Source organism: Dipodomys spectabilis, unplaced genomic scaffold (assembly GCF_019054845.1).
Source record: "Dipodomys spectabilis isolate Male_0828 unplaced genomic scaffold, ASM1905484v1 ptg000318l, whole genome shotgun sequence".
NCBI lineage: Eukaryota > Metazoa > Chordata > Mammalia > Rodentia > Heteromyidae > Dipodomys > Dipodomys spectabilis.
In genome coordinates, this window is record NW_024870995.1 from 112,888 (window position 1) to 139,799 (window position 26,912).

Consider the following 26,912-nt stretch of genomic DNA (forward strand, 5'->3'; position numbering starts at 1 on the left):
GCCTATCACTCTAGCTACTCAGGAAGCTGAGATCTGAGGATCATAGTTCAAAGCCAGCCTGGAGAGCAAAGTCCCTGTGAGACTCTTATCTCCAATTAACCACTCAAAAAACATAAGTGGCACTGTGGCACTAGCCTCGAGCAAAAGAGCTCAGGGACAAAGCCCAGGCCTTGAGGTAAGGTCTGCAAAGCCACATCTCAAACAATTAAGGCTGGGCATGGGAAGGTCTGTTTTCATAATAGGAGAACTCTGGTCCAGGCTGGTCTGGCACAAAGCAAGATCCAATTGTAAAAACAAGGAAAGCATAAAGGATTCTATTTATCCAAACATATTTCTTGCAATGATATCTGTCACTGTCCTTTTATCATATTTAAATAACATTTCTGTAGACACTAAAACTTCATGTTAGTTTTCTGCAAACAACTTGTTAACCCTAAGCTCAATACACAGTTGCTCTATGGAAAAAAATAATTTAGAAGGAAAGACAGCCCTGAGAAACAATTACACAGCCCTGAAATATACTACATTGTTTCTCAACAGCACATCCTTCCCAAGGTACAGAACTTTGTAAATGTGTGTACTGAAAAGTGCTCCCTTCCTCTTCTTTTAAAGACACACATGCAGCAGACCTTACTGAGTATCAGTAGATTCCAATCTATGATGCAGACTGTTATTTGGCTTTGGGAGACAGAGAGGTCTTCGTGCCCAATCCACAGTGGGTATCTGAGGGGAAGTATATACCCAAACAACACAGTTAAGCATTGCAGACCTCAGGTGGGAAGCTCAAGCATGTTAAAACTACTGATTCCTTCATTAACATAGGGAAATTACTAGTGAATGTGACACTATTAACCTATAGGATTCAATGAAAATTACTAAAAAGATACACAACACCAAACAACTCATGTTAATTCCCAGCTTCACATATCAAAACATCCCATTTTCTGTTCTCACTTAGGACTAAATTTATTAAGTAGAAGGAGTTCATCTTTATTTGGCAAAAAATTTACTAGTAACCAAGTCAAGTAAGTGGAGTGGGAGTGCTAATATGGAAAATACACTCCAGTGACACACCTTTTCCTTTGAAGGGTAACAGTTTTATTTTTGAGAAACTTCTTCCTGCCTGGTGTCAAACAGCCACATTAAAAAAAAAAAATCAAAAATGTTTTCTTCCCCCTCATTATAAAATAAATTACAAGGGCATAAAATTTCTTTTTTAAAATCATTACAGAGAGTTTAGCAACAGCATCCAAAATGAACAAAAATGGGGGGAAGCATTTTCTCTATTTTTCCAATGTCTTTGGTTGGGGCCCTCCCCACATGGTTAATACTTCCTCACACCTTCCTTCACATCTTTCTCCAGACTCTGAAATAAACATGATGGAAAGCAGGAAAATGCTTGGTGCAGTTTTGGAGATGAACCTTGGAGTCCTGGGCTGAGCCTGAGTTCACCAAAGCAAGTTCTGTAGGGAGGCCATCTATCCAGCCCATCCTTCATTGGGCCAAACACCCAGATGCTATAACGCACGATTCCAAGCTTTCAGACGCTCCACATTTTCTCCTGAAACTGGGCATTTTCGGCCAAAGTGCCTACAGTCAGAGGAAGTCAACACCCAACAAGACAGCCAGTTCCCTTTCTCACCTAAGGAGGATGGAGTCTGGCTAACAGGGAAAGGAAAAGTCTGCTAGCCTCTGCCTCCACTGAAGTTACTCACTGCAAAGTTGATACAGTGCTAAGTCTAGGAACTGATTCGCTTCTAAGATAAAAAGGGCAGCTTGCGGAAAGCCCTGGAACACAATACCACTGAAATTCACCCAAAAAACCCCTGAAATACCTTTGTATCTATGCCTAATAAAATCTATATAAGGCCTAAATGATGAAAACAAAAAACTTTTTTTCTGCTGGTCCTGAGGCTTGACCTCAAGGCCTGGGTGCTGTCCCTGAACTTTTTCTGTTCAAGGCTAGCATGCTACCACTTGAGCCTCAGCTCTACTTAGAGCATTGGTGATTAACTGGAAATAAAGACTCTCAAGGCTTGCCTGCCTGGACTGGCTTCTAACTGCAATGCTCACATCTCAGCTTCCTGAAGAGCTAGGATTAGACATAAGTCACCAGCACCGGGCAAAAACTAAATCATTTTCCACTCACCCCCTTGCACCCTCGTCCCCATGCCCTATTCAAGAGATGGTTTGGGGTACAGTTCTGTTGGGGTCCACCCAGCATGTTCAACACTGGGCCATACACCTAGATCCTGACTCAGGATTCCAAGCGTCCAGACTCACCAAATTTTCTCATCACAGCACCAAAAGTCAAAGGAAGTCTCTGTAGAACAAAGGCTCTGCATCTTTGGCCTCTACTCTACTGAGTGGGATCTGGAGTATGGCCAACAGAAAAAATAAAAAATAAAACCCCACTAAATATCTTTCTGGCCTCCCCACGCAGCTCCTAATATGACAGATCTTGGGCAAGGCCTGAGGCAGTAATGGCTTATTGAGATCAACAGGGGACATGACTCAGCATAAAGGTACCTGCCTAACTAGAGGGAGGCCTTGGAACACGATACCATACACATGCTCCAAAATCTAAAGAAAATACCTTGATATACCTAGCAAAATGTGGATAAAACCTAGATACTGGGAAATGAACCTCTCACACAATTTTCCCAACCACCATTCCCCATGCCCTGTTAGGGATATGAGAAAGCACAGCCGAAGGCTGTGAATAGACTGGGGCTAGGCCCAGATTAGGAACTGGGCAGAACTCGGAGCAGGTGCAGATTTGGAGCAGGCGCAAACTCAGAACAGGCCTGGTCTCGAAGCTGGTGAGGACTTATTGTCCTCACAGCTGGCTGGGACTTGGGAGAGGCCCAGACTAGGAGCTGGCCCAGATGGGGGGCAGGCTTACATCCCAAGCTGGCCTGTACTTGGAGGAAGCACACACCTGGAGCTAAAGCAGACTCAGACCAGGTGCAGATTCAGAGCTGACCTACACTCACAGCTGGTTCATGCTCCAAGCAGGCCCAGACTCAAGGCTGGCCCAGACATGGAGGATGTCCAGACCAGAGCTGGCCTGGACTAAGACCTGGTACTACAAGCCTGTTTGGGGTCCTAACTCATAGAAATCACTTCAGGCAGAGCAAGCAGGGTGAAGTAGACCCTCATTCTCCCAACAGTTCCGCAGCCACCTCACCCCCATGACCTGACCAAGGCCAACCAGGACTGAACACACAGCTGAATGGTCAGTGCAGACTCTGAGCAGATGTACACTTGGAGCAAGTGCACAAGCGGGAGCTGGGGCCAGAGGCCTACTTTGGGTCCTAACTCACCAAAACTTACTAAGAGTGGAGAAGTAGGCACCAGTTCTCCACACAGTTCCTCAGCCATTCCATCCCCTTGCCCTGGCCCAGCCAAGACTGAAAGCTCAGCTCAAAGCTGGGCACAGACTCAGAGCTGGGGCCAGAGGCCTGGTTTGGGGCTTAAACTCACCAAAGCCACTTCAGGAAGGGCAAATTAACAAGCAACGAGAGCCAGACCACACTTCTCCACCAAGCTCCTCACCCACAACACCCCCATGCCCCGGTCAGAACCTGGCTTAAAATGTGGCTGAAAACGTTGTGTAGACTTGGAGCTAAGACCACAGGACCAGGTTCAAGCCTAGGATCTCCAAAGGATGTTTTTTGTTGTTGTTTTTGGTTTTTTTGGGGGTCCAGTCGCAGAGCCTGAACTCTGGGTCTGGGCGCTGTCCCTCAGCTCTTCAGCTCAAGGCTAGCGCTCTACCACTTGAGCCACAGCTCCACTTCCGGCTTTTTTCTTTTTGCTTATGTGGTGCTGAGGAATCGAACCCAGGGCCTCAGGCATGCAAGGCAAGCGCTCTACTACTGAGCCACCTTCCCAGCCCCTTCCAAAGGATGTTTTGTCCTGCCATAGTTAACAAGCCCTTCTCTACACACCCCTCACACTCCTCACCCAACACAGCCTAAAGGTCTGTGCAGACTCAACTCACAGATGTGCCAGGAGGTCTGGGTTGGGGCTGAGTTCACAAAAGCAAGTTCTGTTGGGGCCTACACAGGATACACTACATTGGACCACACACCCTGAGTGAACACTCCCTGTTCTACCTTCTGTGCTCTCCACATTTTCTCCTCACAGCATCCGCTGTCAGTGGAAGTCACTGTGCAACACAGGTAGGAACCTCTCTGCAGCTGGGGGGAATCCCTAGTACCACTAGCAGCTGGGTAGATCCTGCCTTCTGCCTCCCGTAGTAGCTCCTGGTTAGATAGCTGACATAGTGCTTGACCTTGGCACTGACTGGCTTAGTGGGAGTTAAAGGGGGTGTGGTTTTGGGTTAAGATGCTTGCCTAGCTTGTGGGAGGCCCTGTAATACAATCCCAATTTCATTCAGCAAAACCAAACAAAACAGCTCAGAAAAATGTGTGTAAGACACATGTACTGGAAAGTAAATGTTTTCCACAAATACCATCCCCTCCAACCCTTATGTTGCGTGTGTGCCAAGACTGAACGCACCTGGCGCTGATCCAGAGGTAAGGCTGTGGGCTCCAACTACCAGAGCTAGCTGTGCTGGGTCCAAATGTCAGCTAGGTAGAGTACACTGTTCCACATTCATCCCCTCAACCCACTGAGCACCACACCACTCACTGGGCATGGCTGAAGGCTCAGGGCACACTCAGAGCAGTGAGCAGAGGCACCACTAAAGGCCGTTATAACAGGTTAACTTACCCAAGCATAGCAGAGAGGCAGGCTGCACTTCTCCCTGTATTCCCTGACTCCCCACTCTCCAGGCCATGACTGGGAGCCTAGGTTGGCCAAAGCAAATTCTGTTGTGGGTCCACCCAGCACATCTTTCACTAGGCTGTACACATAGAGAAAACACTCACCAAAGATCCTGGACTGTCCACATTTTCTCCTCACAGCACTTGAAGAGGAAGTAAACACAACAGGAGCCTCTCTTCAGCTAAGAGGGATCCAAGGTGGGGCAGAAGGCATGGCTAGGGTACCATCAGGCCCCATCAGGCCACAGATAACACATCATACAGCCTAGACGGATGAATTCCTCGAGGGACTGCTGAGACAGACAGTCCATTCACGGCAGTACCTTGCTATCTTCTGGTATCTTCTCTGTGTTTCTCAGGTGTTTTCTGGAGACCCAGAAGTTCGATGTGTCTCTGCTGCTGAGTCCATGGTCCTATACCACCTACCAAGGGAGCCAGATAGAGCCTAGCCTAAGGACAGACAGCTGTACCGTTCTGACTGGGCTTTTTGCTCATTAAAGGCCCTTGAGTCACCACTCTCCTGGGTGAGGTTCTGGCTGCCCTGCTGCTTTCCAGTGGGCAGCTATCACTCAAATGCCAAATAAATCAGTACTGACATATGCAAACCTGCTCTCTTTACTGGGACTGGGGACAATGTGTAGATGACTAGAGCTCTGCTAGTGCTGCCCCAAGTCCCCTCTGAGAAAGGGACACAAAGGGCAGAGGCAGAACTCTGGAGTGGGACAGACTGGACACATGCCAAGAAGGGAGGCAGACCAAGACCCTCTTGGCAAAGGCCATGCAAGTGGCTCCCCCCACAGACACAGGCACGAGACACAAGTGAAACGTGGAACACCTTCATTTGCTGACGATGAAGTCAACAAGATAAAACCTTTCTCTTGGTGGCAGAGAGTGGAACCGGCTCCGTGGATTGGGGTGGGGACGGTGCTATGTCGGGGCGCCCACAAGTCCTGCAGGGCCCTGGCCTAGGATCTGCCCGACGACAGCTGTCTCCAGGGGCTTGAAACCCAAATTGTCCAGTGGGATCCCAAAGGCCAGCAGCTTTGCCTCGTACGTGCGCAACAGGTCGTTGTGGGCCTGTGGGGACAGGGCAGGGTCAGAGAGGCAGATGAGTCTGCCTGGACCTGGGCATCATGGCAAACATGAGGTAGCATCTAGAGGGACATGAAGGGTAGAGCTGTCATGACACATCAATAATAAAGCTAACAGGCCAGGCACAGTGGCTCCTGCCTAAAATCCTGGCTCTCTGGGAGGCAGAGATTAGAAGCATTGTGGTTTAAGTCAACCTGGACAAAAAATTCAAAAAGAACAAAAACATCTCAACCAATAAAAGCTGAGTGTAGCAGTATGTGCCTGTTAATCCACCCATACAGGAAGTATAAACAAGAGGGTTAGGGTTTAGTCCAGGCAGGCCTGAGCATAAACCCAAGACCTTATTTAAAAAAAAAAAAAAGGCAAAAAGGGCTAGGCTAGGTGTCTGTGGCTGAAGTTGTAGAGAGCATGGTTAGCAAGTACAAAGCCCCAAGTTCACATCCTAGTACCATGAGAGGAAAAGGAAAGAAGAAAGGAAGGGTTAAGTTAGCAAAGGAGGAAGGGGGAAGGGGGGAGGAGTAAGGGAAGGAGGAGGAGGGAAAAAGACGAGGGAGGGAGGGAGGGAGGGAGGGAGGGAAGGAAGGAAGGCAGGCATGTCAATGGCTTACTATGCCAGACCCACTGCTCACACCTTTACATGAACCTCACAACATGGAGAGAGGTAGAGAGGCCACCTACTCAGCAGACCTGTTGGCCGTGAGAGGTCCTAAGATCAAATTCCAGTATTAAAAAAAAATGGCCGAGCGCTGGTGGCTCATGCCTGTAATCCTAGCTACTCAGGAGGCTGAGATCTGAGGATCAAGGTTCAAAGCCAACTCGGGCAGGAAAGACCATGAGACTCATATCTCCAATAAACCACTAGAAAACCAGAAGTGGTGCTGTGGCTCAAGTGGTAGAGCACTTGCCTTGAGCTGAAGAGTTGAGGGACAGCACCCAGGCCTAGAGTTCAAGCCCCATGACCGACCAAAAAAAAAAAAATGTAGCATAGTTGGGTCCTAGCCTCTTGCTAACATTTCTCAGTGGTCAGTATCCCTCCATGCCCCGACAGAATGGCAGTGAGACTGGGCAAATGTGCCTCATGCCTGTAACCCTTGCTACCAGAATGCTGATATCTGAAAGACTGAGGTTCTAAGCCAGCCTAGGTAGAAACATCCTCAAGACTCTATCTCCAATTAAGCAGCAAAATGCTGGGCTGGAGGTATGGCTCAAATGATACACCCGCTACGACAGTATGAGTTCCTGAATTCAAACATTATTACTATCTCTCTCTCCGCCCCCTCATACACGCACCCCCACACACATACAAAGCAGCCAACTGAGGTACACTTAGTGCAGAGCGCAAGTCTGCTTTGAGTGCATAAAGCAGGAGGATACGGTTTTCATGAAATTTGCAACAGAATCAAAAAAGGGTAGTTCCCTGACTGCCCTAGGCTGAAGACAGTGGAGTTAATCTAGGGGATAGGAGGCCCTCCAACTGCTCCAAGTGGCCAAGTCAATACAGTGGGGTAAGGGAGCAGCAGACAGGAACACAACAGGGGGCAGAGCCACAAGCATGCCTCATGCATGCCTATCCTGCAAGCCACCTGTGCCCCAGTCTTCACACCAGGCTGAGTGACCTTATGCAGGTGCAGATGACCTTGGGCTATGTCTGCCAACTCACATGAGAACAGTCACACCTGCCTCATAAAGTATACAGCCAGTGGAAACAGGTGGAGTCCTCAGAGACTGCTTTTAGAATGTCACCAGGCCAAAATCAGGTGCAAGATCAGAGGGAGCATACAGGAGCCACATTCATACCTTGCAGACCCGGGCCAGCTCATACTGTAGGTCCTTGATGGTGGTGTTCTTTGATTCCAGAACATCCTGAGGAAAGAGGCAAGAGTGAGTTTGAGACTCATTCCCTGCCAAAGAAGACAGCATCAATGATGGTTAGGGGCTCCCTCAATGGTCCTGAAGGCAAGGGGAGTGACGGCCTGGCTTGACTCCAGTATGGAGTGTCAGCATGGAGAAAAGTGACCTAGGCGTTAGCCCTTCTGGTACTGCCTGCATCTCCATAGAGATGGTCCACAGTGGAAACAACAAAGATGCAGTTAGAAAAGACAGGCAGCACAGCTCTAGCAGTGCAAAGACTAGTCAGTGGAGCCGGGGCCAGTGAATCACACCTATAAATCCTAGCTACTCAGGAAGCAGAGATATGAGCATCAAAATTCAAAGCCAGCCCTAGCAGGCAGAAAAGTCCATGAGACACTATCTCCAATTAACTAGCAAAAAGCTGGAAGTAGAGATATGAATCAATTGTTAGCATGCCAGCCATAAGAAAAGTCAAGCGAGCCGGGCACTGGTGGCTCACGCCTGTAATCCTAGCTACTCAGGAGGCTGAGATCTGAGGATCGCGGTTCAAAGCCAGCCTGGGCAGAAGAGACCGTGAAACTCCTATCTCCAATAAACCACCAGAAAAACGGAAGTGGCGCTGTAGCTCAAGTGGTAGAGCGCTCGCTTTGAGCTGAAGAGCTGAGGGACAGCGCCCAGGCCCAGAGTTCAAGCCCCACGACCGACAAAAAAAAAAGAAAAGAAAAGTCAAGCGAGAATTTAAGGCCCTGAGTTCAATACCAGGACCCCCCCCCCAAAAAAAAAGACAAAAAGGGCTGGGAAGGTGGCTCAGTAGTAGAGCGCTTGCCTTGCATGCATGAGGCCCTGGGTTCAATTCCTCAACATCACATAAGCAAAATGCAAAAAAAAAAAAAGCTGGAAGTGGCACTGTGGCTTAAGTGGTAGGGTGCTAGCCTTGAGCTGAAGAGCTGAGGGACAGCACCCAGGCCCAGAGTTCAGGCCCCACGACTGGACCCAAAAAAAAAAAAAAAAAGAAAAAAAGAAAGAAAAAAAGACTGATCACTGGAAACCACTCATGGATTCTTAAAGTTCTAAGCCCCCAGCTGGAGCCATCCCACCCTTCCTGGGCTAGGAAGATCCCAGACAGAGGTAGGCCTTCAATCCCAGGGCTACATACTTGCCAGCACCAACAAGCCCTCCCTCCCCCCCCCCCCCCCCCCCGCCCCGTGTGTTCACTACCAGAGGCCTGAGACCCCAGGTCTAACCTGGATCTCCCAAGCACCAACTCCCACAGTGCAGGACCTACTGCTTTGCTTTGGTAAGTGAACAGTTTCCTCAGCCAAAAGCATGGACCCTCCTTTTCCCTCCTCCATCAGGAGTGAGTCCTGTTCAGTCAGACTCTTGACAGCTCTGGCACCTTCTGCTCTAACTCTGAACCAGCCTACCTGCTCCCTCTCTAGCCCTCTGTTCCCTCTCTGACACAGAGTAGACTCTCTTTGACCCAGTCATCCATGTCCAGAAACTTCTGTGGTTTCAGATTAACATTACACACATGGGTGCTGCTGACAGACTTCTGTACTTGCATCAAATGAAGAGTCTCAGTCGGCATCCTCTAACACCTGAGTGCTTCCCAGGACACTCACCAAGGTCTTCCCACTATGCCTAATGCTGCAGGCTTCAGCTCAGGATGGTGGACATGCACAGAAGCAAATGGGACCAGAGTGCTTTCGGTGGAGACTAGGCAACTTGACTCAAGGTTAACCCTTAGAGCCTTGAATTTGAGGTAAGCAGATGGCATTTGTGTTCAGCTTAGCTGTATGTTGAAACACCTTACAAACACCACCTGTGGTGCTTGAAGATAAAAACACATCCACAGACAGAGGAAGGTTCACGACTACTGCTACACATGTGCCTCTCTATTACAACACAGCAGATGCACCAAGTGATGGCAACCTCGTGATCTGGAAGGACCAACCCTTGTAACAGGCTGGCCTTACCTGACTAGCCTGTTGGTGGTATCAGGACCAGCTGTTTTCAACTCAGAAGTAACAAGCCATGTCTACCAACATGACACCCTGTGTGCCTCTAAGGGTCCCCCAGGAATCTACACTTGGACTACTTGAGGCCAACCATGAGCCTGAGAGCCAGCCAGTCACTCTAGCTTGCTAGGATTCCCTTCATCTTGTAGCATCCCCCACCCCTACCCCAAACCCAGGAGGAAAGGGACATCAACCAGTGCCAGAAGCCTGACCAGCAAATAACAGGCGAAGTTCTGTTGGAGGCTGTGGCCTCCTGTAGGTGACTACGAATATTCTGTCTCCCCAGCCTGCCATAAAAGCCAAAGCCACATATACTTTATTTACTAGGGTCTCCATTCTGTGCCCAGGAAAGTCCCAGAAGAACATTGCTACCCAAATAGTGAATGCTATGTGCCTGCCCTCAATCCCTGGTACTCACAAAGGTTATAGAGCTACACTTTCCCTACCCAATGAGCCAAACTAGACTGTCGAGGATGCCTCCCAGAACTGCAGCCATCTCTCAGGACTGCATTTGGATCTGTCTCAAGTGACAGAGGAACTCAGGCACCACAGAGCTGAAAGCAGAGTTTCCACTCCCAGGCCATCCTCAGGAAACTAAGCAATTAGCACCTGACACATGATGATAAGCTACTCTGCAAAACTGGAATGGCAGAGGGTCAGAAGTTCTAAACTACCATGAGATTAAGGGACGGGGGGGAGGGGGGGGGGCACTCAGGAGAGATGCAGGAAAATCCATAAGAATAAACTCCTGATGCACATGAGCCAGGACACAGAAGCCTGCCACAGTCAGGAAGCCTCCCTCTGTCCATTCGAGGCAGCACAACCCAGTAGTTAGGGTACCACCACAAGTATTGAGGCCATATGCTGGGGCAGAAGTATAGGCACCTTCTAGGGATCCTTTTGGGACCTACCTCCAGCTTGCGAGATACAAGACTCAAGGCTGCAGGATCCAGGTTGGAGGCTGCCAGCAATTCATTGAACTGCACTTCCTTCTTCTCTACAGCGACATTCAGTGCCAGCAACTTGCGCTCCAGCACCAGATTCTTGAAGCCTGTCTTCTGCTGCACTTCCTGGATGGCGGCAGTGAACTTCCGGTAGAGCTCGTCCCTCTCCTGCTGTACCTGTGGGGATGATGCTGGGGTAGGTGGCCAGGCTCCTCCCCTGGAGCCATCTCACTGGGGATAAGACGCTTCCCAATCCTGCTGGAACCCCTGGCTCTACAGAATTACGCTAGTGCCACACTAGTGCCATACCCATAACTTACAGGTCCGCGTGCCATGCACAGGGACCTCTGTGCCGGCCTGTCTCACAATACATGCAATCTACCCTTTGTGCAAAGAACTGACGGTGGGCAGCTGTCTACACAGCGAAAGGCATGAATGAAACATTAGTATGAGTTCTCTCAGGAAGCAGTGGAGTACACCAATAAGAACTGGAGAGCCAGGTGCCGGTGGCTCATGCCTGTAATCCTAGCTACTCAGGAGGATGAGATCTGAGGATCGAGGTCCAAAGCCAGCATGGGCAGGAAAATCCATGAGACTCATCTCCAATTAACCACTCAAAACCGGAAGTGGCTCTGTGGCTCAAGTGGTAGAGTGCTAGCCTTGAGCTGAAGAGCTGAGGGACAGCACCCAGGCCCAGAGTTCAAGCCCCATTGCTGACCAAAAAAAAAAAAGAACTGGAGAGTCCCACTCAGAGAGCTGCTCCACAGGTAGGTCACAGCCAGCCTTGCCCCACTTAGAGCTATGGGTACAGAGAAGAAGCAACTCCAATCATTTTCCTATGGGAGCCAGTGTATTGCACAGCCAGCAGGCAGGGTTTGCAAGAGGGCCTGTGGAGTATCCTACACACAGTTAGCATGAGCCACAGGTCTGTTCCTCTACATCAAACCTTCAAGCAACTGCCTGTCAACCGGAGTAAGGCAGTCCTTTCCCATTTCCTACCCCTTTATCTAATACTGTGTAATTTAAAAAAAAAATTGGGGCTGGGAAGGTGGCTCAGTGGTAGAGGTAGAGCGCTTGCCTTGCATGCATGAAGCCCTGGGTTCAATTCCTCAGCACCACATAAGCAGAAAAAGCCAGAAGTGGTGCTGTGACTTAAGGGGTAGGGTGCTAGCCTCGAGTTAAAGAGCTGAGGGACAGCGCCCAGGCCCAGAGTTCAAACCCCATGATCAAAAAAAACCCAAAAAACAAAAATCAGAGAGTCTTTTAAACTACTATTGCCTGCATGAGGAGCAGGAAACATTTATCTCTCCTTTCTTATTTCTCCCTACTTTAATCCTGTTAAACAAAAGTAATTCCTTGCTAAAAATTAACAAAAAAATTAGAGAACTTTCCAGTAAAAAGTAAACACCCTTTAAACCCAGTTCCCAGAGGTCAACATCACTGTGGTCATTTGGTCTGTCTCTTTCCAGAATATTCTCCACACAAAAAAAGAAACATATAATACTGTTAAGAAGGAAATGGATTTGTGCTACAACACAGAAGCCTTCCCCTCCCCCACCACTTTGGAGTATTTGGGCTTGAACTCAGGGCCTCATGCCTGCTAGGCAGAAGCTCTACCACTTGAGCCATATCCTCAACGCTTTTTGGCTTTATTTATTTTTATTTTTATTTTTTTGTCAGTTGTGGGGTTTTTGCTCAAGGCTAATGCTCTACCACTTGAGCCATAACACTACTTCTGGCCTTTTCTGCGTATGTGGTGCTGAGGAATCGAACCCAGGGCCTCATGCATGCGAGGCAAGCACTCTACCACTGAGCCAACTTCCTAGCCCTGCTTTAGTTATTTTTAAAAAAAAGTTGCAATTTTTTTCCTAGTGCTAGCCTCAGAACTGCAATCCTAACTACCCCTCTGTGCGGCTGAGATTATGTGGCACATACCATACCCACTTTATTTGTTAAAATGGGGTCTTGCTGACTTTTTTCTTGCTGGCCTCAAACTAAAAACCTCTCAGTCTCTGCTTCCTGAGTATCTGAGATCACAAGGGAACCTGACCACACCCATACACACTGCAGCTTTTCACATAGCAGCATACATATACCACCTTCCCAAGGCAGTGAACACATTATCTGTGTCCTCTCCAAGTACTGCACAGTTTGACAGATTTTTTTTTTTTTTGGGGGGGTGGGTCCGATCGTGGGGCCTGAATTCTGGGCCTGGACGCTGTCCCTCAGCTCTTCAGCTCAAGGCTAGCGCTCTACCACTTGAGCCACAGGGCCACTTCCGGCTTTTTTTCTTTTTGTTTATGTGGTGCTGAGGAATCGAACCCAGGGCCTCAGGCATGCAAGGCAAGTGCTCTACCACTGAGCCACCTTCCCAGCCCTGTGACAGATTTTCTTATATCTACTTCTCTGCCAGCTGACATGTAGAATGCCAGTGCCTTTTGGTCTCTAGATTTTATTAGCAAATATGAATCCCTGGGTCAAGTCAGAGACACTGTATCTCAAGCATATTCAAGTGGAAGGAAATATAGCAGATAACATACACTGCAACCCAGGCACATCTCTGCTTTCCTCATTCCACTAACATTGGCTTTAAAAATGATAAAGAAGCTAGGCACCGGTGGCTCACACCTGTAATCCTAGCTATTCAGGGGGATGATATCTGAGAATCACAGTTCAAAGATAGTCCAGGCAGGAAACTCGGTGAGACCCTTATCTATAATAAACTACTCAAAAAAGCTAGAAGTAAGCAGACGCTGGTGCCTCATGTTTGTGATCATAGCTACTCAGGAGACTAGATCTAAGGATCATGGTTCCAAGGTAGCTGTGGCAGGAAAGTTTGTAAACTCATATCTCCAATTAACCACCAAAAAGCCAGAAGTGAAGCTGTGGATGGTACGGCACTAGCCTTCAGCAAAAAAGATCAAGGACAGAGCCCAGGCCCTGAGTTCAAGCCATAGGACAGGCAGACAGAACACACGCACACACACGCACACAGTGGTATGCATGTGTACTTGCACTCTCAACTACTCAGGGAGCTGAGTGGACAGGTTGGGTTGGCTTGAGCCCAAAACTTCAAGACCAGGCTGGGCAACAGTGAGACCTTGTCTCTTTAAAAAAGGAAAAGAAAAAAAAAAAAAATGCTGCAAGGAGTGAAGAGCAAGGTGGCCCTGTGGCTCCCGAACCTGAGACAAAGTGTCTACAACATATCCATAATGATCACCTTAATGAACCTCTGCTCCAGCACCTCATGCTCCCACTGCAGGTCTTTCAGATCCTTCTCAGAAACCTTCAAACGTGCTTTTGTACACTGCAAGAAAATAGGGAGTAAGAGTCAAAAAGAACTCAGGACTCCACACACCCATGTAACAAGGCCAGATTCTAGGAACAAAGCCTAGGAAAGGTACCAGGGATTCTAGTGCGGCCTATACAGCTGCACTGAAGTGTATGAATACATAGAAGACTAGGGCCTTGTCTCCCCCTACAGAATTTACAGCCCCAGAAAAACAAAGGGGAGGGTCTAGATTCCCAGATCTCCCATTTCCCTTTCCCCTTTCTAAGGGATGCACCATGCACATTCAGAGCCTTTTTTTTCATGAGTCCAAGAGGTATGTTACAGAGAGGAATTTAGCAGGGAACTCACAACCAGAATGTGTTTGTCCCTTTCGTAGTTCGCAAGCTTCCTCTGCATCTCGCTCATTTCCTCTCGTGCCTTCTGGAGAGGCTCTAACAGACGCCTATTCTGTAAAGACACCTCCGCCATCTCCCTTTCTAGGTGTTCTTCCTTCTTCCGCATATCCTCCATTTGCTCCTGCCATAACAGTGCAAGTGTAGCAGAGGCTCAGCCTGAGGGCATACCCTGGGTACCCATCTCACCACAAATGGATCCTGCCAGCAAAGTATGCTGCAGATTTTACATATAGACAGTAGTGTGTGTGTGTGTGTGTGTGTGTGTGTGTGTGTGTGTACCAGTTCAGGGCGTGAACTCATGGCCTGGTGCTATCTTTGGGCTTTTTTGCTCAAGGCTAGTATGCTTGCTACCCCTTGAAAAATAGTACTACTTTTAGCTTTTTTGGGTGTTTAATCGGAGTTAAGTTTTACAGAGTTTCCTGACCAGATATGATCCTCATATCTCAGCCTCCAGGGTAGTTTAGATTACAGGCACCAGCCACAGGAACTTAGCTGATCTAAGGTCTCAGAGTCAACTTGCCTCAAAGAAGAGCCTGCCCTGTGTCTGCTTACAAAAATCTGTTTAATTCTATTTCCGTGATGTTGTATATTGTTTTCCTGGTGTGACGTACAAATTCCCATCCCAGTTACAAGCCTCCTTACACTCTCTTAGAATGTGACTCACCCCCCAATTCCAGTAGTCCACTTAACACCTTCATAACACCTCTTCTCAGAACTGACCCTACCCCCGAATTCCCATAGTCTACGTAATGTAACCCATGTGACCCACCTGACTGCCCCCTAAAATTCTGTTTAAATTCAGCCTACACCTGTCTTTGGCTGCTGCTTCCATTCCTGCTTGGAATAGCCTGGCAGGTCTATCCCCTACTAAAGCCTTGAGCTCATATTGGACGCTCTCACTCGCCTCACATTTCTTACATCCAACGGTATTTTTGTAGTCTTAACTCATTCTGAATTTTCTAGGAATGTAACCTCCCATACAAAGTGAGAGGTTACACTCTGTTCAAGACTGTATCAAGAGCTACCCTCCCCTGCAGGAAACCCTGCCACCGTCAGCATTGAGGCCTGCTGACAACTGCCTACTCTGGATACACTGTGGCCATAATGTAGTGCCTACTACAGTTGTGTGTGTGTGTGTGCACATGTCAGAATGCCCCTTATGTCACATCTTCCCCCCTCTTCAGCACAGTTAGTGGAACACCTTGATTGTGATCAATTACAGGTATAGCTACCATATGTCGTCCACTATAGTTCTGCCCAAGTATGCACACATCAGAATGTCTTTAACATTGATATCTCCTTCACTAAATTACAGTTAGGGAAACATGGCTGTTTATGAATTTCAATAATAGTAGAGGAGCAATGGACAGTATTTCTACAGAAAAGAGAATTGGGTCTGGCAGGAACAAGGGCTTTGACTGCATCCCTAGGTTCTGTCGACATTTTTGGACAGGCAGAGCAGGTCTCCTGGCCCATGTCAGAACCTTGAGGGAGTTGATGAGGGCCAGGTTGTTGAGTGTGATGTCATTGTAGTAGTTCTTGATGTCAGTGAAGGCCTCCTCATGACGGTGCATCAGGGTATTGATCTGGCCATTCTTCCTCTCCTCCACTTCATGGATTTCAGTCTTTCTCCGTAAGTCAAGCTCATCTCTCAGCATTTTCATCTTCTTATCATACTTGGCCTCAATTTCTGAAAGGCAAAAGCACACATACCAGCTTGGAAAAGGACCAGCTACCCAGGAGGCAGGGCTGGGTAGGATCTTGGTTAAGGGCCAACCTGGGAAAAAATGTTTTCAAGATCTCCTCTCAATCAATGAGCTAGGTGGGGTAGTGTATACCTGTGATCCAAGGTAGGAAGAAGGCCACAGAAAGAAAAACACTATCTGGGGCCCACCCCAGGCAAAAATATGAGACCCTACCTAAAAAATAACTAAAGCAAAGAAGGGTTGTGGACACGTCCCAAGTATTAAAGCAACTGGCCTACCAAATGTGGAACTCTTGAATTCAAACTCCAATACCACCCAAGGAGGGAAAAATACGGTGAAGTAAATGAAATTTAAAATAAATAAATAAAGATGAACAATAATGAATCATAATCTTAGCTATTAAGAAGGCTGAGAGCTGAGGATCTTGGTTTGAAGCCAGCCCAGGCAAGATAGTCCATGAGTATCTCTATTTGCTTATGTGGTGCTGAGGAATGAACCCAGGGCCTCGAGCATGCAAAGCAAGCGCTCTACCACTGAGCCAACTTCCCAGCCCAGAGTATCTTATCTCTATTTAACTACCAAAAAACTAGAAGTGGAGCTATGGCTCAAGTGGTAGAGTTCCATCTATGAGTGAAAAAGGCAAACAAGAGCACAAAGGCCCTGAGTTCAAGCCCCAGTACCAGCAAGGAAAAAAAAAGCCCACATGCCTCCTCCCTGCCCTCCAACAACAACAAAAAAAAAAAAAAAAAAAAAGAAGAAGAAACAGCCCACATGCCCCCTTTCTAAAACCTGCAGTTAACAGCAGGTGGTGCTTTTACAATGTTGTAAGAAGCATCATTCTTAAGAATATTCTTCCCCATAGCTGCTGGCTAGAGAAGGTTCCAATGTCAGAAGCCAATCTGGTTTAGTATCAAGCCCTGTAATCTGTGTTTGGCTCAGCACACAGGCCTTGGTTAGTAGCACTGAAATTAACTGACAGTGCTGGGAGCCTGAGTATGGTATTGATCAGTTAGTTATACTGGTCAATAACAAAAAGAACTGTGTGCTAAATATATCACCTGTCATCATCAGCAGAAAAAACTGCACCTTCCCTTCACTGAAGTTTGGCAAACCTTGCATGTATGGCCTTTTTCCTGACCCTAACCAGTGTTCTGGGCCATGTTTACAGGTTATTTTTTTGTTTCTAAGTATTTTTGTGGTTGTCAATCCTGGGAATTGACCTCAGGGCCAAGATGCTGTCCTGAAACATTCTTTAGATACTCAGGAGGCTGATATCTGAGGATCAAGGTTCAAAGTCACCTGGGCAGACAAATCTGAGAGACTCTTATCTCCAATTAAGCAACAAAAACCCCAAAGGGGATCTGTGGCTCAAGTGGTACAGTACCAGCATGTTGAGTGAAAAAGCTAAAGGACCGAGGGGAAGGAGGAGAGGGGGTTAGAGGATTGGGGGGGGGGGGGGGGGGCGGAGAAAGGAGGAGACGGGTGAAGGGGAAAGGGGGGAGAAGAGGGGAAGACTGACCTCGAACTTGCCTCTCAAAGTCATTCCGCAACTTGGTGATCTCCTCAGCATGTTTCTGTACAGGTAAGAATGGAACATTACTACACAGGAAGACTGAGTACACCTCTCTCACTCCTCTTTGTTGGTCGTGAGTCTTGAACTCTGGGCCTGGGCACTATGCCTCAGCTCTTCAGCTCAAGGCTAGCGCTCTACCACTTGACACAGTGCCACTTCCAGTTTTCTGGCAGTTAATTAGAGATAAGAATCTCACGGACTTTCCTACCCAGGCTGGCTTTGAACCTCAATCCTCAGATCTCAGCCTCCTGAGTAGCTAGGATTACAGGCATGAGCTACCGACACCTGGCTCACTCCTCTTAAGTCAAAACAATTCCTCACCAAATGTGCTCATTATCTTGCCCATGTAATTGTAACCCCTCTGTACCATATTTTCACAATAAAAATAAAATAAAAAAAACAAAACAATTCAATTCCTCACCATTGGGAGAAAACTCAGTATAGTTGACCCCATATTGCTAGAGCTGGTTGCTTGATTCCCTCTCTTCCAACTTCATGGAACGTGTCCAGAGTAGCATAGCTTTGGCAAGTTCTACATTCCATAACTCACTTCCCTCCCAGAGGTCATCTCTAAGCCTGAGAGACATGAATAGACAGGAGCACTGAACGTAGCTGGGATTCCTCACTCAGGCTTTCCTGCAGACCCAGGCTTCCTCCAATGACCTCACAACCTGCAGAGACACAGGCTTCCTCCAGTACCCTCACAACTTGCCTTACTGTTGCTTAGAGCAGCTTTCAACAATTATTTTAATCAAGCCAGGTGCCAGTGGCTCATGCATGTAATCCTAGCTACTCAAGAGGCTGAGATCTGAGGATCACAGTTTGAAATTAGCCTGGTCAATTCAGTCTGTGAGACTTTTTTTTTGGGGGGTGGGGGGGACGGGGGAGGCTGGTCCTGGGGCTTGAACTCAGGACATAGGCTCTGTCCCTAAGCTTCTTTGTGCTCAAGGCTAGCGCTCTACCACTTGAACCACACCTCTACTTCTGGCTTTTTCTGAGTGATTTTTTGTTGTTTTATTATTTTATTTATTTTGTCAGTTCTTAGGCTTAAACTCAGGGCCTGGGCACTGTCCCTGAGCTACTTTTTCCTTAAGGCTAGCACTCTACCACTTGAGCCACAGCACTACTTCAGGCTTTTTCTGTGTATGTGATACTGAGGAAACGAAGGCAGTGCTTCATGCATGCGAGGCAAGCATTCTACCACTAAGCCACATTTCAAGCCCTGATTTTGTTTTTGCTTTCTTTTTTTTGCCTGGGGCTTGAATTAAGGGCCTGGGCTCTATCCCTAAGGCTCTTTGTGCTCAAGGCTAGCACTTTACCACTTGAGCCACAGTGCCACTTACAGCTTTTTTGAGTAGTTAACTGGAGATAGAGTCTCACAAACTTTTCTGCCCAGACTACCTTTAAGCCATGGTCTTCAGATCTCAGCCTCCTGAGTAGCTAGGATTACAGGCATAAGCCACCAATGCCAGGCTCTGTGAGACTGTCTCCAATAAACTACCCCCAAAAAAGTACAATTGTGGTTCAAGTGACAGAGCACTAGCCTTGAGTAAAAGCAGCTCAGCAACAGTGCCCAGGCCCTGAGTTCAAGCCCCAGGATCAACGCACCCATGCACATGCACACAGACACACACAGACAGACAGACATACACAGACAGACAGACAGACAGACACACACACACACACACACACACACATGCGCGCGCGCACGCGCGCACACACACACATGCACACACACACAGGCAGAGATTATTTTAATAAGTAACTATATATTTAAATTTTTGAATAAACATTTTACTTATTTATTTATTTACTTAATTTATTTTTGTCAGTCATGGGGCTTGAACTCTGGGCCTGGGTGCTGTCCCTCAGCTCTTCAGTTCAAGGCTAGCGCTCTACCACTTGAGCTACAGCGCCACTTCCGGCTTTTTTCTTTTTGCTTATGTGGTGCTGAGGAATCGAACCCAGGGCCTCATGCATGCAAGACAAGCGCTCTACCACTGAGCCACCTTCCCAGCCCTCAATTTTTTTTTTTAGGGAGGACTCAGTAGATCACTTTGGTCATGTAACCCAGGCCTTAACATTAAGCAAACCGCCTCCTATCACTTAATTAATCTGAAACCAGCCATCTCATGCTCTGAAAAGACTAGATAGGCTAGAAACCTCAGCACCCTCACAGGTCACTGCAGTCTACAATGCCACTGAGTTTTATGTTCAGACAGCTGAAGCTGCGCTGCTTCTAAGCACAAGACAAATGTTTGTCAACCCAACATCCAGAAAGAACCTTTAAAACAAAAATCAGAACAAACATCCTTCCTCCTAAATTCTCAGAAGGCTCCCAATTGATTCAGGTCCAAGAGCTATCCTCACAATGGCTGAATAATCAGGGGACTAGCTTCATGTCCCCACGGTCTGTGAACCCACATCCGCTCTTACACTTACCAGCCGGAGATTCTTCACCACAACTTCGTTGGCTAGTTCCTGCTCCTTAAGCTCCACCTTCAGTGCCCGCATATCCTTGCGCAGTGCACCCTCCTGAGTACGGTGCTCCTTCTGAGCCAGCTTCATGACGACAGTGCCCTCTGCCTTCATCTCAGTAAGGTTGTTCTGGTGCTCATACAGCAGGTGCTTCACCTTCTGTTTGTACACCTACAGGGCAGAGAAAGGAACCACCTCTTACTCACACACCTGAGGTACACTGGAGGAGACCAAGACTGGCACATGAGACACATGCCCAGCTCACCTGGAGCTACATGGGCAGAGCCAGGTTGCAAGGAAGTCAGCCTGACCGCACAGCTCCAAGCTCCTGTCTGTTGTACTATGGAGGCTGAGATTCAAACATGCAGGGCCTTCAGGGTCTCTTCCCCAGGAGTTTCAGTGAAACTTCTTTCCCTCAGCCTCCTTTAGAAAAATCTCATCCAGCACAAAGGGCTGTGACCCCCAAGCAAGGAGAGAAAATGCCCCCACCCCACCATCATGTTCTATTTCTGTGCTGTTGCAGGATGAGCCCAGTAGAAAAGGGCAGGCCAGCCTCACTCACCTTGATCTCCACCTGATGCCTCTCCTCTGCCTCCTCCATCTCCCGGTCTTTGTTTCGAAGCTCAGCTTTCTTCTCCTCCAGCTGCCTCCGAGTAATCTCCCAAAAGGTGTGGATCTTGTCCCGTTCCAGCTGAAAGTAGTTGCGCTCCTCTCGCTCTCGGTCCAGCTCCTCCCGAATGCGGTTGACATGCTCCTCCACCTGACCAGGCACAGGGTACCAGGTGAATCACACTCAGGAGCTCATCTACCACCTGGGATGTTTTGGCAAAGAGAAGCAAGGAAGAAAGAAGTAGGGACCAGAAAATAAAGGGCACCAGGTGCCGGTGGCTCACGCCTGTAATCCTAGCTACTCAGGAGGCTGAGATCTGAGGATCACAGTTCAAAGCCAGCCCAGGCAAGAAAGTCCATGAAACTCTTATCTCCAATAAACACTCAGAAAACCAGAAGCGGCGCTGTAGCTCAAGTGGTAGAGCGCTCACCTTGAGCTCAAAAGCTGAAGTACAGCACTCAGGCCCAGAGTTCAAGCCCGACAACCAACTAAATAAATAAATAAATAAATAATAGATAAAGGACTAAAAGTAAAAGGTTAAAATACAATGTGAAGACGTCTCCAGGGACAGTATATAGTCAACCAATGTCAGCATTCTCTTAAATCCAGACAATGATCATAGAACAATTAAGATAATTCTAAGGGACTTAATTGTTTATTTATTGTTTGTGCTAGTACAGAGGCTTAAACTCAGGATGTCTCACTATTGATTTGCTTTTTTGCTCAAGGATTGCACCACCACACCTCTATTTCCAACTTTTGCTTCGTAATTGGAGATAAAAGTCTCATGTTCTATTGATTTTTTAATTTATTTTTTTGGGGGAGGGGACAATACTGAGGCTTGAACACTGGGGCCTTTTGCTCTTGTTTAGCTTTTTGTTCAAGGCTGGTGGTCTACCACTTGAGCCATACCTCTGCTTCCAGCTTCTTGCTGGTTAATTGGAAATAAGAATCTCATGGACTTCTCTGACTGGATTGGATCTGAACCACAATTCTCAGATCTCAGCCTCCTGAGTAGCTTGTATTATAGGCATGAGCCCTTAGTGCTCAGATATTATCCTGGCAATTTATATTACATAAATTTCTCAAAAGAGGGCTGTGAAGGTGGCCCAGTGGTAGAGCGCTTGCCTTGCACAAAATTGCTCAGGGACAGTGCCTAGGTCCCAAATTCAAGCCCCAGGACCAGGCGGGGAAAAAAGCCAGAAATGGAACTGTGGAAAAAGCTCAGAAGAAGTGCCCAGGCCCCGAGTTCAAACCCCAGAACCAGGAAAAAAATAAGCAGACTTCTATCAGTCAACACACTTTGATCCAGAGCCAACTGAAACTGAAAAAGTAGGTTACAGAGAAAAGTAGGACAGGCTTCTATCTTTCTTGGGAATCTTACTTCCCTTGACAGACAAAACAACCACCAGCCCAGAGGGCTCTGAGTTGAGAACACTGAGCAGAGGTCTGGGTCTTCAGGAAGGAACACATCAAGATCTGACCAGTGCCTCAGCAAAACAACATCTTTCCATCATGGACTCTCAGTGTCACTCAGAGTTAAAAACAGGATTCATGTTCTATTCGACTCACACGGTGTTAGTCTGCCATTACATGATATTGAGACTTCTTATAAATATCCAAACTTGTAACTTTTCTTTAAAACTCAGTGAAGAAACAGCACTGGAGTTCGGTGCACACAAGGCAACCACATTGTGAAGTGACTGCAGCAGTGTTCTGCATGGGGTGCAAACCTCCCAGTCTCCCTTAGTCCCTGCCCTTCTGCCAGATCCTATAGGCTTCCAAGTCTGCACCTCAAATGTACAGTCCACAGTGACCAGCCCTGGCCCTGTACATTGTCTAAGTAGTTTTCACCCCACGTTAAGATTGGACCGCATAGGCTCTACTCACCTGTTCCTTGTTCATGTCCTCCGGAGCAAGTCCATCAACTATAGGAGTGCCTTTGGCTTTGCCTTTCTTCCCTTTCTTTTTGGGTGCCTTTGTTTAAAGAACAGATGATTAAGTAAAGGCTACTCTGCCTAATGGCCTCCAATTCTTGGCTGGCTCTAATTTGTTCCTTTGAGTATTCAAAAGCAAATGGCTATACCCCTACTGTTCACACTCTTGGAGTACTGTCCTGAATTTTCCCACTTTTTTTTTTATCATGGGGTTTGAACTCTGGGCCTGGGCACTGCCCATTAGCTCTTCAGCTCAAGGCTAGAGCTCTACACTTGAGCCACAGTGCCACTTCCCGTTTTCTGGTGCTTACTTGGAGATAAGAGTCTCCTGGACCATGATCCTCAGATCTCAGCCTCCTGAGTAGCTAGGATTACAGGTGTGAGCCACTGGCACCCGGCTTGAGTTTTCCCACTCTTAACCACACACAAACAAACACCAGCCAGGTAATGATGGCTCACATCTGTAATCCTAGCTACTCAAGAGATCAAGACTGGAGGATCAAAGTTTGAGGCCAACATGGGCAGGAAAGTCTGTGAGACTCTTATCTCTAACAACCAGAAAACCACAAGTGGAGCAGTGACTCAAAGTGGTAGAGTACTACTCTTGAGCAGAAAGCTCAGGGACAGCACACAGGCCCTGAGTTCAAGCCCAACAACCGTCAAAACGTAAAAAATAAAACACATTTGGAGAAACACAAGAGAAATCAATCTTCTTTCCAGAAAAATACTCCCCACCCACCCACTCCTCATCTGCTTCCATGGAGGAGAAACCCATCCCAGACTCATTCATTCCTTCACATAGGACAAAGACTTCTTTGCTCTGAATGCAAAATTTACTTGGGGGTCACAAAGCAGAATCTCCAGTACACACTGCTGAAATTAACATGATGGCTATAATGCTTAGTAACTACCACAGAAAGACCTGCAAAAACAAAATGTGCTCAATAAATGTATGGAGAAAAGACTCCACTGCAAGAATCTGTAGTGACAATATATGGCTTCCTTTTTTACAGAAAATCCTATCAAGAAAGACTGAGCAAGCAGCACTCACTGTGGGTACTCCGTAAATGGGTTACTAGATCACATGGCTCTTGGGGCCATGCTTCACTTTAACAGTTTTGATAAAGGTAAGAGTATCTTTTGTTGTCTACTTGCTTCCTGAGGCCAATTCAGATACCACCATTCCAAGCTCTACCTTCTGCCTTTGCAACTCCCAACTTTCTCCAGCCTGTGTTGTTTTCTTTTTGTTTTGCTTTTTGTCAGTCATGGAGCTTGAATTCAGGGCCTGTGTGCTGCCCCTGAGCACTTTTGCTTAACGCCAGTACTCTATCACTTGGAATCACTTCTGGTTTTCTGATGGTTAATTGGAAATGAGAGTCAGAGTTTCCTGCCCAGCTGGCTTTGAACTGTAATCCTCAGATCTCAGCCTCCTGAGTAGCTACATGAGCCACCAGCACCCAGCTGGCCTGTGATTTTATGTTCTACCTGTCTCTATAATATTTTTATCATTACCAGTTTTACAAGAAAATCCTTCAAAATATAGGAGAAAAGAAAACGAGCCAGGTGCAGCGATGTATGCCTGTAGTTTCAGCTGCTAAGGAGGATATGGTTACTGGACCATTGGAGCCCAAGGATTCAAAGCCAGCATGAGCAAAGTAGCAAGTCCTTATAGGAGGAGGAGGAGGAGGAGAAAGGGGGGTGGGGAGAAGGAAGGGGAGGGAAGAAGTGGGGGGTGGGGAGAAGATAGAAGAGTGGGGAAGGAAGAAGGGGAAAAAGTCGCCTGTATTTCCACAAGCTAGTGATAAACGTGTATTTAAATGTTATTATTCCCCCAGTCGGTTTTCAAAAGACCCATCCTCTGTAAACTGAGCTCCCCATACACTGCTTTCTAACCGCCTACAACAAAAAGGGAACCCCAATGGAAGGTCCTAACGGCCCTGGAGGAAGCTGCGCACCCCGAGTGTGGGGACGTGGGGGCCACAGAGGGCAGCACGGCCGGGCGCCCCGAGCCCGCGAAGCGGCGGGCCTCACTCCCAGGGGAGCGCGGCTGGGCCGCCGCGCCGGGCTCCCTGCGCTCCCGGCGGCCCGGGCGCCCCCGAGGGTCTCTCGGTGGACGGGTCTCCGGCGCCATCCCGACGCCGCCGGGGAAACCCTGGGTCCCGGGGGCGGCAGGCGCCCGGCTCCGCCGCGCGCTCGGCAAACCAGGCCCGGCTCGTCTGTCGCCCGGCCGGCCCCGCGCGCACACCGAGCGACCCCGGGACGGCCGCGTTCCCGATTCCGGGCTCCAGAGCGCCAGGCCTCCCCGCCCGGAGCCGCCCGACCCCGGCTGGCGGTGAACAAAGGGGCTTAAGCGGACGCCAGCCCGGGACCCTCGCCCCGCCTCACCATGACGCCGGCGACCGAGACCCGGCGGCCCGCGGACTACCACCGCGGCCCAGAGGCGGCCGCGCCGTTTCCCGGCAACCCGGGCGCGGTCCCGCACGAAGTCTCGGAGAGCCTCGCGATACCCGCCCGCCTCTGCAGGGCAACTACGGGAGTGCGTCCCTGGCAACGCGGGGCTGGCACGAAGTCTCGGAGAGCCTCGCGATACCCGCCCGCCTCTGCAGGGCAACTACGGGAGTGCGTCCCTGACAACGCGGGCTGGCAGACGTCGGGAGGGGGCGCTGCGCTCGGTGCCTCTGGCTCTGCTGCCGCTGCGCTTACTTGGGCTCTACAACCAGACTGGTGCTCCGTGGGGTGTTACCCGCACCTGCGATCAGAGTCTGCCACGCAAGGCGCGCAGGATCCAAGTTCGAGCTGCGGATCTGCTCCTAAGCTTACCCACCGTGATACTGAGAAAGACGCATGCTGCCTAGTGAGGATCAAAGGCGCACACGCGCGCGCGCACACGCACAAGTAAGTTCTAGTTCTGCTCCAGGTTTTGAAGTCAGCAGGTCTTCCCTTCAATAAAGTGTTCTGCAGGCAGGCGGCAGTGACTTGAGCCTGGAATTCTAACTTTTCAGGAGGCTGAGATAGACAGATCCCGGTTCAAAGCCAGCCCAGTGAGAAAAGTTCAAGAGACTCTTATCTCCAATGACCTACAAAATGCCAAAAGTGGAGGGGGAAAGTGGGGGACAGCTAGGGAAGGGGCAACATTGTCCAAAAAGAAACGTACTCTTTACCAGACTTACATAAGTGTAAACCTTCTGTACATCACCTTTATAATAACATTTTTTACAAAGCCAAAAGAAGAGATGTAAGTGGTAGAATTCCAGCTTTGAGCAAAAAAAAAAAATCTCAAAAACACAAGAACATGAGTTCAAGCTCTAGTTTTGCCACACATTCTAAAGAGGGGGAAGGAGAAGAAACTGTTGCTTGAAGAGAGGTCCTCATGTATAAGGACAAACTGGAAATGGACATCAGAGACTCCCAGAGAAGACTGCAGAAAAACATTATGTTTCTTCTCTGATTGTTATGGAAACAACTAACCACTGAAGAATTCTCAAAGCAACTCTCTATTTCCTGAAACCACCCCATTACCTACACTTAATGTTCTACATCAACCAGAAGGCTATCATAAGCAGGTGCTTGTCCTTAAAAAATGATCTTATAGAGCAGGGTGCCAGTGGCTTACACCTGTAACCCTAGCTACTAAGGAGGCTGAGACATGAGGACCACGGCTCAAAGCCAGCCCAGGCAGGAAAGTCTGTGAAAACTCTTATCTCCAATAAAGCATCAAAACAGCCAGAGGTGGAGCTATGGCTCAAATGGTAGAGCACTATCCTTGAGCAAAAACATTCAGCTCAGGGAAAGTACCCAAGTCTGAGTTCAAGCCCCAAGACCAGCACATTCAAAAAAAAAAAAAAAAAAACTTACACAGGTGGTGCCATAGCTCAGTGGCAGAGCTCTTGCCTAGCATGCACAAGGGTCTGTGTTTGATCCCAAAACAATGAAAAAAAAATGGTCTTGAAGCCAGGCGCCAGAGGCTCACACCTGTCATCCTACCTACTCAGGAGGCTGAGATCTGAGGATCAAGGTTCAAAGCCAGCTGAGGCAGGAAAGTCTGTAAGACTCTTATCTCCAATAAACCACTAGAAAACCAGAAGTGGCATTGTGGCTCAAGTGGTAGAGCTGAAGAGCAAAAGGACAGCGCCCAAACCCAGAGTTCAAGCTCCACGACCGACAAAAAGAAAAAAAAAGAACTCCTTTCAGTAAACAGGGCAAGAAAAAGAGGGTTTTGTTCAAGA

General features: G+C 48.1%; 1 protein-coding gene across 3 annotated transcripts; it reads right to left on the reverse strand.

Moving 5' to 3' along the window:
• Nucleotides 1-771: 771 nt before the first annotated feature.
• Nucleotides 772-25,145, reverse strand: Gas8 (growth arrest specific 8). Of its 3 annotated transcripts, XM_042702291.1 has the most exons (12): nt 25,072-25,145; nt 22,640-22,726; nt 20,702-20,899; nt 20,104-20,310; nt 17,608-17,662; nt 15,867-16,072; nt 14,336-14,503; nt 13,916-14,002; nt 10,663-10,872; nt 7,680-7,745; nt 5,714-5,867; nt 772-782 (listed from the first exon to the last, which is right to left on the reverse strand). In XM_042702291.1, the coding sequence occupies exons 1-11, from the start codon at nt 25,072-25,074 to the stop codon at nt 5,718-5,720; spliced, it is 1,437 nt and encodes a 478-aa protein (XP_042558225.1). In that variant the 5' UTR covers nt 25,075-25,145; the 3' UTR covers nt 772-782; nt 5,714-5,717. The 3 variants fall into 3 exon arrangements, with proteins under 3 accessions (XP_042558225.1, XP_042558223.1, XP_042558226.1); XM_042702289.1 differs by lacking the exon at nt 772-782 and having other exon boundaries at nt 5,611-5,867; XM_042702292.1 differs by lacking the exons at nt 772-782; nt 25,072-25,145 and having other exon boundaries at nt 5,611-5,867; nt 20,702-20,951; nt 22,640-22,720.
• Nucleotides 25,146-26,912: the final 1,767 nt, after the last annotated feature.

What these genes read in the sequence shown, in the direction of transcription:
- Gas8 (XM_042702291.1), bottom strand. An exon ending in GGCATCAGGTGGAGATCAAG is followed by an intron (nt 20,311 to 20,701) that starts GTGAGTGAGGCT and finishes TCTGCCCTGTAG; the next exon opens with GTGTACAAACAGAAGGTGAA. An exon ending in GGGACAAACACATTCTGGTT is followed by an intron (nt 14,003 to 14,335) that starts GTGAGTTCCCTG and finishes ATTTTCTTGCAG; the next exon opens with TGTACAAAAGCACGTTTGAA.